General features: G+C 42.1%; 1 protein-coding gene across 5 annotated transcripts in view; it reads right to left on the reverse strand.

Annotated features, from left to right (window-relative positions):
* RABGAP1L (RAB GTPase activating protein 1 like) overlaps positions 1-14137 on the reverse strand; it is a 268486-nt gene that overhangs the window by 75208 nt on the left and 179141 nt on the right. For all 5 annotated transcript variants that reach the window (XR_013218588.1, XM_077277811.1, XM_077277812.1 and 2 more), the window contains 4 exons: positions 13445-13558; positions 11195-11269; positions 6957-7082; positions 1575-1718 (listed from right to left, as the gene is read on the reverse strand). Coding sequence is in view for 4 of the 5 variants with exons in the window: in XM_077277811.1 (XP_077133926.1) it covers positions 1575-1718; positions 6957-7082; positions 11195-11269; positions 13445-13558 (459 nt within the window). In the remaining variant the exon portion in view is untranslated. The remainder of the gene's footprint in view (positions 1-1574; positions 1719-6956; positions 7083-11194; positions 11270-13444; positions 13559-14137) is intronic.

Raw genomic sequence — 14137 nt, forward strand, 5'->3', positions numbered from 1 at the left:
CACTCACTGGCCACTTTATTAGGTACACCTGTCCAACTTCTTGTTTACACTTAATTTCTAATCAGCCAATCACATGGCGGCAACTCACTGCATTTAGGCATGTAGACATGGTCAAGACAATCTCCTGCAGTTCAAACCGAGCATCAGTATGGGGAAGAAAGGTGATTTGAGTGTCTTTGAACGTGGCATGGTTGTTGGTGCCAGAAGGGCTGGTCTGAGTATTTCAGAAACTGCTGATCTACTGGGATTTTCACGCACAACCATCTCTAGGGTTTACAGAGAATGGTCCGAAAAAGAAAAAAAATCCAGTGAGCGGCAGTTCTGTGGGCGGAAATGCCTTGTTGATGCCAGAGGAGAATGGGCAGACTGGTTCGAGCTGATAGAAAGGCAACAGTGACTCAAATCGCCACCCGTTACAACCAAGGTAGGCCTAAGAGCATCTCTGAACGCACAGTGCGTCGAACTTTGAGGCAGATGGGCTACAGCAGCAGAAGACCACACCGGGTACCACTCCTTTCAGCTAAGAACAGGAAACTGAGGCTACAATTTGTACAAGCTCATCGAAATTGGACAGTAGAAGATTGGAAAAACGTTGCTTGGTCTGATGAGTCTCGATTTCTGCTGCGACATTCGGATGGTAGGGTCAGAATTTGGCGTAAACAACATGAAAGCATGGATCCATCCTGCCTTGTATGGAGCATCTTTGGGATGTGCAGCCGACAAATCTGCGGCAACTGTGTGATGCCATCATGTCAATATGGACCAAAATCTCTGAGGAATGCTTCCAGCACCTTGTTGAATCTATGCCACGAAGAATTGAGGCAGTTCTGAAGGCAAAAGGGGGTCCAACCCGTTACTAGCATGGTGTACCTAATAAAGTGGCCGGTGAGTGTATATACAGCACTTTCAGTATATCACATGCGTTGTATATACAGCAGTCTCAGTATATCACGTGATGTATATACAGCAGTTTCAGTATATCACGTGATGTATATACAGCAGTTTCAGTATATCACATGTGATGTATATACAGCAGTTTCAGTATATCACGTGATGTATATACAGCAGTTTCAGTATATCACATGTGATGTATATACAGCAGTCTCAGTATATCACGTGATGTACTGTATATACAGCAGTCTCAGTGTATCTCTTGGGATGTATATACAGCAGTCCTGATGTCTCCTATGTGATGTAAACTGCAGGCTCACTGTCTCCTATGTGATGTGTATACAGCAGTCTCGGTGTATCCTATTGAATGCTGTTACAGCAGTTTCAGTGCTTCCTATGTGATGTGTATACAGAAACTTTAGTGTATCCTATGTGATGTACACAGCAGACTTCCCACTGCTTCAGTTATATAAAAGCTTTTCAAAACTTATTGCTAAGAGGCGACTGGCTGACACAAACCTGAAAAATCAATTGCAAGTAGCAACATCATCAATTCCAGTCATCACATTTGGGGAGAGTTAATTGAATGTTTGACCAAATACAGCAAGCTCATTTTAAGTTGATATTTTTTCTTAAGGTTTTCCTTAAAAAACTACTCATAACTACAATAAAAGGGATTCTACCTCACAGAGCAGAAGGTCCATGATGTGGAAGACCATGCAGAGGGGAAACTTGGCTGTGAACAAGCTCAAGAACCACTGGGAGGCGTACATGTGGGCTTCCAAATTCAGCGACATAAAGTGGGAGTAAAGGTCAGGCAGCAGGTCCTAGCAAATGGAAAAACAGAAAAAAAAAATGTAATTGTGCACGAACCATTACAACCTGATCATCCACCGCCCAATTCTACTAATCAAGCAGGAAGAGAAGATGATTGTTATATGACACCACATGAATGATTTCAACTTCTCAACTTGGTCTAAGGAGCAAACACAGTTTATCCATATTTCAACTTTATTTGGTATTTTTCAACTATTAAGGGCAAGACGGAGGATTAAAAAACTTTGCTTGGAGGTGGGCTTCTTTAACAAGTATCTTAGGGTAAAAAAAGAACGTGGAATCCTGGAAGTGATGATCCTGCCCCCAAAGAGCCCTGACCTCACATCATCCAGTCAGTCTGGGATTACATAAAGAGAAAGAAGTAAGAGCTGAGGTTGGTTCTCCAGGATGTTTGGAGCAACCTTCCTGCTGAGTTTCCTCAAAAACTATGTGCAAGTGACAAGTACCTAGAAGAAATTAAATTTCAATGTTGTTTTGAAGACAAAGATAAAAAACAAAACTTATTTCTTTATCTTCATTTCTTTTTTCTTTATTCACTTTGCATTTTGTTAATTGATACAAAACAGCTATTAACACTTCTATGTTTAAAACAATGTTACTTTGCAGCCTTTTTTCCACAACTGCCTAAAACTTTTGCACAGTTCTGTATGTCAGACATTTTTCCCTGCTCAGGGTCTCATCCATTCCACTTTCACTTGGTTCTACTCAAACAAACAAATACGGACATTGCTAAGGAGGCAAGAAGGTAATCAATTACATGATTGACAATCCTTCAAACTACCCAACATGCACAAATGTTTATTTATTTTTACAGATTATCCTAATGCAGTAGATGCTCTTTATCACTTAAATGGTTAACTGATGCAAAAAAAACAACTTTCAATGGCTATGTACACTTTTACACAGATTTTTGCTATTATCCATTTGCTTCCTAGATACAAATATAAGTAACTTCCTAAATAGTCTTTGTTAGAAAATGTTCTGCTGTAGAACATCTGTATGACTTATCTACTGAAATGCTTTTGCAGAATGAATAATGAGCTCCTGCTCAGATCTGACAGCATTCGATGCTTTCCCTTTTACTCTCAATGCTAGAGATAGCAGCAGGGAGACAGTTGTAAACAGATCTCTAGTGGAGAGGAGAGAAAACATGTACAGTCTCAGGGAAGGCTATATAGGAGTAAAACATGTGGAGTGGAAATAGGTGCAGGATAGAAGCTGTGCTCATATATGAGTGAAGACTACAACATCCTGGATACACACAGGGCTCATATCCAGCCTATATTACAGCGAGGGACAATCTCACAAGAGACATATCTGAAACTTTAATCAGACTTCAAACTGCAGATCAGGGCGTCTGAAAATCAATAAGGACTGTAGACTGAAATGTAGTGTAATGGTATTTAAGATAACCACTAACATATCACGGCGCTACAGATGGGAATGGACAGAGATTGTCAACGTTCGTTTGAGTTCTCTAGATCATTATAAGTCCCAAAAGTTTAGACACCCTGACCCCCCCTTCCTCACTGATCATAATAACCTAGCAAGATGAGGATAATCCTCAAATGGGGTTGTTTCGATTATCTCTGGAGCAAGTTTTGCTGCGGCAGACGCAGCCCCTCAATGGGATCTTACAGCCGACGTTCAAAATCGCTAGGGTTTTCAGAAGCATGACAAATATTAGACAATAAGTTGATTTTTTTTTTCCTTTCTGAGAAGACATGGCATAATAGGAATAGCAGAATGATTATACTGTTTATTTGGCTTGTGTAATATCAAAAAAATCTTGGGAGTAAACACTGTTCTCATAAAAAAAAAAAAAAAAAAAATCCACGCTGGAAAATATCAACAGTGACATCCAGACTGTTTGTTATGCAGAATGGGGGAATGAAGAAACAGATGGCCATTATTTTAAAAGCAAAGTTTAGAGTAATATTGACAGTAGCATCACTTGGGCTGTGCGCCTGCATATGTATACACAAATATTTAATATACAAACACAGAGAAAGCAAACACTAGCCAGGGAGCCATAGTATCGACTCAACAGCCCCTGGAAAGCGCCAGGGGTAAACAAATCATAATGGAAAGATACAATGTAACAGTTTGTTGCAAAAATAAACATCATTCAAGAGGTTACCAGGATTTAAAAGGAAACGGTCCGGACCTTTCACCCCACAAAACCACTACAACTGGTTTATAGCGCAGATGAGCTAAAAGATTAGCGTCGCCCTAGACTAGTTCTCCGAGAGATCACACCTCAATCCTGGGGAAGACAACCTGGCCACCTTGCCACCCTCTCTTCAGATCAGTCTTGCTGCTCGGCGCCTTCTTGTATCACTGACATTCCTTCTGGCTGGTCCATCAGTATCTGGCGCATAGTACAGATAGGTGTGAGAACTAGCCGGTATAAGGGGCATAACTATTACTTATGTCAAAAGGTTCCTGCAGCAAGAGACTAAGTGAGTACATTTATGGACACGGTATTCTGGGTTTATTTGTGACAGGGAGATGATTATTTCATACTTCCATTTCACAGTACAGAATTGAGCTGTCAGTATAAAGCTCCATCCTGAAGAAAAAAACAGCATCTCAGTTAACAGGCATCCGGCACTGGCATCATACCATTAGCCCAATAATTTACTGTATGTGGTGTATGCGTGATGGGGTTAAAGAAATGGTGGGGATATTCAGAAAGACTATTTTTTTCCCCAGTGGCTGCAATAAAGTCCAAAAATCCCATTTCATAAATGACCTGGAATTCTGTACATAAAAAATAACTTCATATGTGCCTGTGCAGAGGGCGAGAATGCCCCATACACATTAGAAAGTGTCGGGTGAGCGATCATTCAGCCAACAGCTATCTCAACTGACCCCCCATACACAGGTACGCTCAGCTCAGCGAGAGCGCTCCTCCCAGACACCTCAGTCTGCCTCCTTCTTCAGAACCCTTAGGTTTGCCTCCTCCATCAGTCCCCTTGGTCCGCCTCCTCCTACAGTCTCCTTGGTCCGCCTCCTCCTTCAGGCTCCTTGGTCCGCCTCCTCCACTAGGCTCCTCGGTCAATTACCTCCTCCAGGCTCCTCGGTCCACCTCACCCTCCAGACTCCTCGATCCACCTCTCCACTCGTCGTTCCGCCTCCTCGATCCTCCATATGCCTCCTCCTCCTCCAGACTTCTTGATCTGCCTACTCCTCGATCCACCTCCTCCTCCTCACTACTTGATCTGTTTCCTCCAGACTCCTCAATACACCTCATACTCCTCAATCCGCCTCCTCCTCCAGATTTCTCGATCCGCCTTCTCCTCCAAACTCCTCGATACACCTTCTCCTCACTACTCGATCCGCCTCCTCCAGACTCCTTGATCCGGATCGTACACCTCCAGATTCCTCAATCCGCCTCCTCTTCCTCACTCCGCCTCCTCCTCCTCATTACTCAACCCGCCTCCTCCTCCTCACTCCTCAATCCGCATCCTCCTCCTCACTCCGCCTCCAGACTCTTTTGGCAGAAGCTCATCTCACAGAGAAGATCATCCACTGAAATTCAACAGGCCTGTTCTTTCTCTCCCCAGACATTATGTTTCTAGGAACCTTCGGAAGATTCCGATTCACATCAGACTGCTGGCCGACCCTGCCGATATCAGCGGTTTTGTACCAAGTTTAGTCTAATGTGTTTGATGGCCTTTTGTTAGTATAAGAACCCCAGGGTTATGTATCCCATCCACCATCCGTTTGATAGAAGATTCTCATCGGTGTTCACAAGGCAAGAAAAAATTAATTTCTAGGATTAGACAGATTTTTTTTCTATTTATGTGGATGTACACATCAATATAAAACGTTACCACTGTACGGTGGTACAAGCCGCCCAAGTGGCCGCAACAGCTCTAGACTAGTACCTAGTACTGATGTTATTACAAAAGATACCACTCTGCTAAAAAAAACAAAAAACCTTGTATAAATAGACAAATAAAAAGGTAACTATGAAATAAAATGAGGAGGACTTGTCTGTAGAGCTTACAGTTCAGCACTTATCCTTGCGGGGGTTCATAAATCTTGCAGTGTTTTTAATATTAAAAGAGTAAAAAGCTCAAAAGCAAATATTTTTAGACCACATAAGTTTTGTTTTTTTTTATGTGCAGAAAATGTGCGTATTGTTTTATGTCCTCCCTGCTTGACAGGGGCAATGGAAAACACTGCAAGCTGAACGCAAATTACAGCCAGCTCTCATTTTCTTCATGCTCGCTCTGGGGTGCTGCCTCTGTTCGTTATATAAACAGCAGCCCCAGAGCAAACATAATGCAAATGAACGTCGGTTTCGCTTGTTTCTGCTGATTTGTAATGCCTTTTCTTTAGCAGCGGAAGGAAAGAATCTTAAGATTCTATGAAGCTTGCTTGGGTTGTATATAAAAAAAAATAGTAAAAAAAAAAAAAATCCTGATGACCTAAATATTGAAAGGGAACCTGTCAGTATGGCTAAAGAGGTGCTTGCCCCTGAGTAAAAAAAAATATACCTGTTTTTTAGCGATTTGATATGCCAGTCATGAGAAATCTAGAGCAAAAACAAATGCAAATTAGGTTGGAAGTGCACTGGGGGCGTGTTAATGTACTTGTAAGAAACTGTCCGAGTGCCAAGACACTAGTGGCCTTCCTATTATATATGCTACATGTAAGGTTGTGCATCCAGGATGCTGTTGTCTTTACTAGCTTTCATATATCAACAGGATTTAACTTCTGTACTGATTTTACTTTGTATATATTGTAACAGATTTCTACTCCATCGTTTTAATAGACACAGATATTTAGGAGTTTAATTCCCCTTTCACCTCCATGCAGAGTCTGCCTTGGGTCCTTTACCTCCATGCAGAGTCTGCCTTGGGTCCTCTCCCTGTATACTAGTAAACCTGTGTGATTTTACTCCCCTTCCCCGGCATTCTGTTTGCCTTCTTCTCTATGTACAGCTTGTGTAAGCTGCCCTCCCTCCCTCATTGAATGCTTTCCCTCCTCTCCACACTCTGACCTGCTTTTTTTCTTCCTCTGATCTTTAATGCTTAGAGAAGGAAGTGATGGAGTGTAAAAAGAACAGTTCTATGTCAGAAGCAACAGGATAACCAGTTTTATGAAGTAGTTACACAGACTATACAGCAGCAAAATCAAAGGACATTTTTAATGAATACTATTTAGGTAGTTTATCACTAGGAGCTTGAGATGTAAGACACTCTGCATAAACTCACCTGCAGCAAACGCTCAAGTTGGAAAAACTTGCAATGCAGATCTTCAAAGTTATTCTTGTACAGGTTCCTAAACTGATAATCGTACATGATTCTGACCAGTACACAAAATGCCTGCTCTTCTGGCATCTGCAAAACAAACATAAAAAAAAACATAAAAGTGTGACTGATCTTAGGCATTTTATAAGACTCATGATCTTCTACAGCTCCCAACATTTTAGGCAGCAACTAAGCCCGATACTATTTTGTTCTCAACATTCAGATTAGCTAGTTAATCCTTTTCCTAGAACTTGTGACTTTTCACATCTTCATTTTATTTATGCAAAGATGAGTGTTCCCTTAAATAGCGGCTAAGAAAAGCATTCAGCGGGATAATAATAAAAGAAAATAAGAGAGGGCAGCGCTGCCAGCTTTGTGTCTCCCGCCTGTATATCCCGCGCTGCAGAGCTGATTGTGTTCTGTATAAACTCGCTGCATCTATAAAGAACCTGAATACAAATAAAGGAACATTCAGGATGTGCCAAACACAAGGGCAGACGCTCAGACACAGATCCTTTTCTCTCTGTCAGCAGTCCTAGCAGCATCTCGCTTCATAGTCCAATTAAAAATTTGTATACAAAGGAGACTTAAATGTGCTGCCTATAGAGGGAACAGGCAAAAAAAGGACACTCGCACCTAAACTGGGGGTAAAACAACAAGTAGTGGTTATATATAGGAAACTATCCAATTACCCAACTGCACTGAAATAAGGAAATTTAAAGTGGTTTATGACTAGCTTGTTTCTAAAGGATATGGACACAATCACAGGCATCTTTTATAAATAAATACATGTACTTTGAGCAAAAAAATAAAAACATTTTTGCAATTGGGTTTTAGTTTAAAAAAATTGCACCGCTTGCCTTTCTATACCCTGGGGGTTGCACTGCCTACTGCTAACTATAGAATGAGTTAAAGTGGTATTCCCATCTTCAAGATCCTATCCCAATATATAGTAGGTATAATAATAATTTTAGCAAATAACTACAATTAGAAATGTAGTATAGTTCTTCTGATAAGCCATGCCACTTAGGTATGTGTGGTTACAACCACTAACCTCCAACTGTCACTATGAGTGGTTGTAACCATGGATACTTTAGCTACTGAAATGCCTTGCACATGGGGTAACCGATATAGGTTATTAGGAGAACTATACAACAATTCTAATTGGAGGTATTCGCAAATATTATCATTACACCTACTACATATTGAGACAGGATTTTGGAGATGGGAATATTCCTTTAAATGAGACTCCATGAGTGAGCTTTTTTTATGTTACATTTGTAACTGTTATCTGTCTTTTTTCTCTGCTTTTTAACTTATTTATGGCCATGGACAACATCTAAGTTGAACGGACCACATCTAAGTTGAACGGACCACATCTAAGTTGAACGGACCACATCTAAGTTGAACGATCCACATCTAAGTTGAACGGACCACATCTAAGTTGAACGGACCACATCGAAGTTGAACGGACCACATCTAAGTTGAAAGGACCACATCTAAGTTGAACGGACCACATCTAAGTTGAACGGACCACATCTAAGTTGAACAGACCACATCTAAGTTGAGCGGACCACATCTAAGTTTAACGGACCACATCTAAGTTGAACGGACCACATCTAAGTTGAACGGACCACATCTAAGTTTAAAGGACCACATCTAAGTTGAGCGGACCACATCTAAGTTGAACGGACCACATCTAAGTTGAACAGACCACATCTAAGTTGAACGGTCCACATCTAAGTTGAACGGACCACATCTAAGTTGAGCGGACCACATCTAAGTTGAACGGACCACATCTAAGTTGAACAGACCACATCTAAGTTGAACGGTCCACATCTAAGTTGAACGGACCACATCTAAGTTGAGCGGACCACATCTAAGTTGAGCGGACCACATCTAAGTTGAACGGTCCACATCTAAGTTGAACGGACCACATCTAAGTTGAACGGACCACATCTAAGTTGAACGGACCACATCTAAGTTGAACGGACCACATCTAAGTTGAACGGACAACATCTAAGTTGAACGGACCACATCTAAGTTGAACGGACCACATCTAAGTTGAACGGACCACATCTAAGTTGAACGGTCCACATCTAAGTTGAACGGTCCACATCTAAGTTGAACGGTCCACATCTAAGTTGAACGGACCACATCTAAGTTGAACGGACCACATCTAAGTTGAACGGTCCACATCTAAGTTGAACGGTCCACATCTAAGTTGAACGGTCCACATCTAAGTTGAACGGACCACATCTAAGTTGAACGGACCACATCTAAGTTGAACGGACCACATCTAAGTTGAACGGACAACATCTAGGTTGAACGGACCACATTTAAGTTGAACGGACCACATCTAAGTTGAACAGTCCACATCTAAGTTGAACGGTCCACATCTAAGTTGAACGGACCACATCTAAGTTGAACGGTCCACATCTAAGTTGACTGTGCAGGGAAACAAAGAGCTTGGAAAGGCCAAACGGTGCAACAATTTTAACAAAATTCAATTACAAAAGATGATTTTTAGCTCCAAAAACATGCAATTAATGTGGATAACCCCTACATATCTTTATTACACAATGATACTGGGCATTCATCGAAAAGACGGTGTGAACCAAGGCTGGAAACCTCGACCTCACGGGAGATTCTCCTTCTTCCGCTTACGACTGAGCAGTAGCGATGAGCGAACGTGCTCAGATAAGGGGTTGTCCCGGTCATGTTCACCCATCACTACTGAACATGCATTTCCCCAATGGCAAAAAATTATATGTAGCCTCAAATACATACATTTAAGTTAAAAAAAAAAAGTTTCCCCTAGGGTATAATATGATGGTGAATTTCTATTAATTATGTTTATGTGATTTGGTTGTGAAAATCTTTTGCTATGAAGACCACATAGGATTTACAGAAAGACAAACTGATACAATTCCAAAGCAATAATACAATGATGTGAGTGAGGAAATTAACTGGTACAAGGCAGGTCTGTGTAACAAGACAGCAACATAAATCAAGACATCTCCAAGGTGACCTACGATATTTCTTAAAAGAAAGTATCATCAAATAATAAAACCCTGATTTAATCAGTGGGTCATGTTAAAAGTGTTTTTCTTTTTATATGTTTCCAACGTTCAAGTTTAATAGAATATTAAAAACAATCTTTGGATTTTCGGTGTCCACTTGGGGCAATTCTAGACTTAAAAGGCTCTGCTTCATCATTGCTGTTTCTCCGCTTTTCTGGAGTAATTTACACCTTTTTAGTGGCTTTATTATTTGCATCTTATTCTCTAAATGCTTTGTGCTAGTTTTTAAGTATCCTTTCTTTTAAAACAATGTCTTTTTTTCCCCTCGACAACTTTGATTATCTTGTTTTTTTAGTCGGATTCATAAAATTAAACTTTAACCAACAGTTGAATCCCCCCCATAGAGTAAGGTTTCTGGAAGAGTCTTCAAATTTGCACGTTTTATAAAAAATTTTTAAGCATTTGTGACACTTGCTGCTAAAAAAAAAATAAAATCACAAAAACTGGCAAGAATAGGGAAAATGGAACTTTTTTTTTATTTTGCGCCAAATTCATAAATTGCATGCCTCATTTTGAAGAACTTGGGACAAAAAACCTCAGCGTCTACATAAGACAAAGAGAGGAAAGTTACTTTTGATAAATCACAAATGATGAATCGGTTCCTGTTTTTCAGGAAATTTACATGTACATAGGCAGTAACGAACAGACTGTCTTTTACTGAAGCACCTAATGAGCGTGTGCAAAGGTCATTGTGAAGGGAGAAGGAGGTGGTGAGGTGTGACATCAGCTATTGCGACTGGCGGATCCTGATTCATCAGCTGTGTATAGAGGTGGAACCTGTCATTGTAATCCTGCCTCTGATGATAAGGAGCCTCCTGAAAACTATTCCGGAAAAAAAAACATCAACAAAAAAAATTGCCATTTTTTTAAGCACAAAAACCTGTTTAAAACATGGGCTGGTTCTGATCTCCTACTGAATCCCATCATGCTATATTTACACATTTTAGGTAAATCGCCGCTCAGACCAAACATTATTCACTAAAAGCATAAATCATGTGCCGGACTGTGCAGCATGCTAAGAGTTAACCCTTGGCAATGTCTCAGTGTTTCCAGTCCCCCATCACTTGTAGATGCTGGAAAGCCTCCCCCGCTGCATGAATCACATCGCCTGTTACTCACATGAAGCAGCAGCACCGCAGCTAGGAAGCTCTGGCCCTGACAATAGCCAATATCCTCATCGTATAAAGAGTATGCCTGCAAAAGAAAGCAAAGAATGCAGAGGTCCGAGTGATCAGCACAAAGGGATCCACGAGAATTTATTTCTGGCGGATGAATGACTAACAATTGTCATCCTGCAGGTCTTTACTTATTTTCTTCCACCTGTCGCATCCCCGTATAACACACACAATGTGCACCACGAAATACTCAGGTTTTGCACAATTTTATCATATTTTGCCCCTGCAATGTTTTCTATCGATATGACCCTGCAATGACAGACGGGTTCGGAGCAGAACACGAAAAATAAAATGAATGATTTACAAACAACGGCATCAGCTAACGCAGGCCTGCATCGCTCATAGCACATATATTAGTAGCTTTATTAATTTAGAAGGCAAAAATGGGGCAAATACAAAAGTATTGGGACACAGCTGTTAAAGGGATTGTACGGGACTTTAACATTGAAGGCCTATTGTAAGGATAGGTTATCAATGTCTGATCGGAGGGGGTGCGACGCCCGTAGGGGTTGGATGAGCAGTACCTGGCTGCGGCCATTATTCTGTCGATTGAGCTGTTCTGTGCTTCTCCGCAACTGAGCGGTTCCGCCTACCGCCTAAACTGTAACAGCTGATCGGCGGGGGTGCATTGTGTGGCCCCCCAACCAATCAGAGATGGATGACCTATCCTAAGGATAGGTTATCAATGTGAAAATCCCGAATAGTCCCTTTAAAGGGAACCTGACACCCCCAAAATTGAAGGTCAGCAAAGCCCACCAGCATCAGGGGCTTATCTACAGCATTCTGGAAATATGTAGGTAAGTCCCAAATGTATCCTAAAAGATGAGAAAAAGAGGTTAGATTATACTCACCCAGGGGCGTTCCCGCTGCGGTCCGGTCCGATGGGCGTCGCGGTCCGGGGCCTCCCATCTTCTTACGATGACGTCCTCTTCTTGTCTTGACGCTGCGGCTCCGGCAGGAGCAAAGTATTGCAGTGTGCAGGTGCTGGGCCACTCTGACCTTTCCGGCGCCTGCGCACTGCAGTGCAAATCAGTACGCCTGCGCCGGAGCCGCAGCGTGAAGACAAGAAGAGGACGTCATCGTATGAAGATAGGAGGCCCCGGACCGGACCGCGAAGCCCATCGGACTGGACCGCAGCGGGACCGCCCCTGGGTAAGTATAATCTAATCTCTTTTTCTCATCTTTCAGGACACATCGGGGGCTTATCTACAGCATTACAGAATACTGTAGATAAGCCCGTGATGCTGGTGGGCTTAGCTCAACTTCGATTTTGGGGGTGACAGGTTCCCTTTAAACATTACATTCAGGTTTTTATTTTGTCCCATTGACCCCCAGTGTATAACATACAGCACCTTGACCCTCGGGTGCAACAAGCTGTATGTCTTACACCGGTGGGACCTCTCGCCCCCGCTATACAACATCTGCTCCCACGCCATCTGCCATTACTAACGTGTGACAGAACGGCTTTTGGTAAAGAGCTCACTGACACCAGCAGGGTTATACGAGCCACCAGTGTAACCAATTTTTAAGGGCGAAAAATTGGGGAAGGAGAATACAGTGCTAGCCAGGAAAAGAGCTGGAGTGACGGAGGTTTCAACTCTCCTGCCTCACTTGCACGTCAATTCAAATGCCGATTACTCAGTAACAGAGGAGCCGGCCATGTAAAAGCATTGCTGGACTTGTCTGTGAAAGAGCCACATAAATAATTTGGGTGGTGAATCCCCGCTGACAGATTCCCTTTAAGAGTGGGTCGCCGCTTTCAGCAGCTAGATCAGTATCAGGTAAACATATATTCTTTTTAAATGAAATGTATGTTACTAATTCATAGAAATGTCCACTGGAGCAGAGTCACAGTAAATATTCCCTGTAGCCTATATTTCCCATTCTCCTTCTTATGTGATACTTTTGCCTTTGTTAGACGCATCCTTAGACCGGGACATGCACACATCTGTTATGTGCCGCCGTGTACTCGGCAGTGAGAAATGCTATCATGAGGAACCGCTCCCTGGAGTGTTGTAGATGGATAATGGAGATATGCCAAGGTAAGCTGGAGATTACAAAGGAAACTCAATCAATCAGATAAGAAATGTCCCGGGAAGTCTCACTCTAGACGCATAAATCCCGCGGTCATTGGTAAAGTCGGTGCAGGTGATCTATCGCCTTGGACAAAATTTCCCCAAATGTAACGTCTCACCTTACAGATCTTGTAGAGAGAATCTTGCCCATCCCCTTCCGTGTCCTTGAAGTAATCGTGTGCAGGGAACGTGCGGTGGATGTCTCTTTTGATGACGCTCTCTTGGGCCGAATCCTGGTAAGACAACATAAGGCACAGCTGTTATCATCTCTTATCTGCACAAGCCCGCACGATAAATCCGCAATACCCAGTGGTCCTCGATGAATTATCTCATACCCAGTGAAGCAAGAGAAGGGAAGACAAGCGACACCTTCGCTGAGCGGTCTCCGCTCCGACTTATAGAAATCTCACATTTTATGGACTGGAACAATTTAGTTGTGATTTGCAAAAACAATTCCTGGGGAAAAACGGCGGTAGAAGCAGACTTTAACCCAAATACAAGTCTCAACTTCTAAGATATAGAATATTCTACAAATACTAAAGACACTTTTACAAGGAAAGATGATCGGCAGAACAAACGTCCATAGCGAGGCTCGTACCCGATCATCGCTTGTGTAAACCGGCCTGCAGGTCAACCATTTGTTGGCTGGTTGCATGTTTGATACAGTTTTTACTGCATAATTCGTCCACTGCAAACTATGTAGACGAAGGATCGATACAGTTTGCAGAGTTCAGACTAAAGCACCATGTAGATGCAGATACGTGAGCGCCGATGGCCAAGTCCTTTTTTTGCAAAAATACGTTTTTCATCCA

Source organism: Ranitomeya variabilis, chromosome 8, assembly GCF_051348905.1.
Source record: "Ranitomeya variabilis isolate aRanVar5 chromosome 8, aRanVar5.hap1, whole genome shotgun sequence".
Classification (NCBI taxonomy): Eukaryota; Metazoa; Chordata; class Amphibia; order Anura; family Dendrobatidae; genus Ranitomeya; species Ranitomeya variabilis.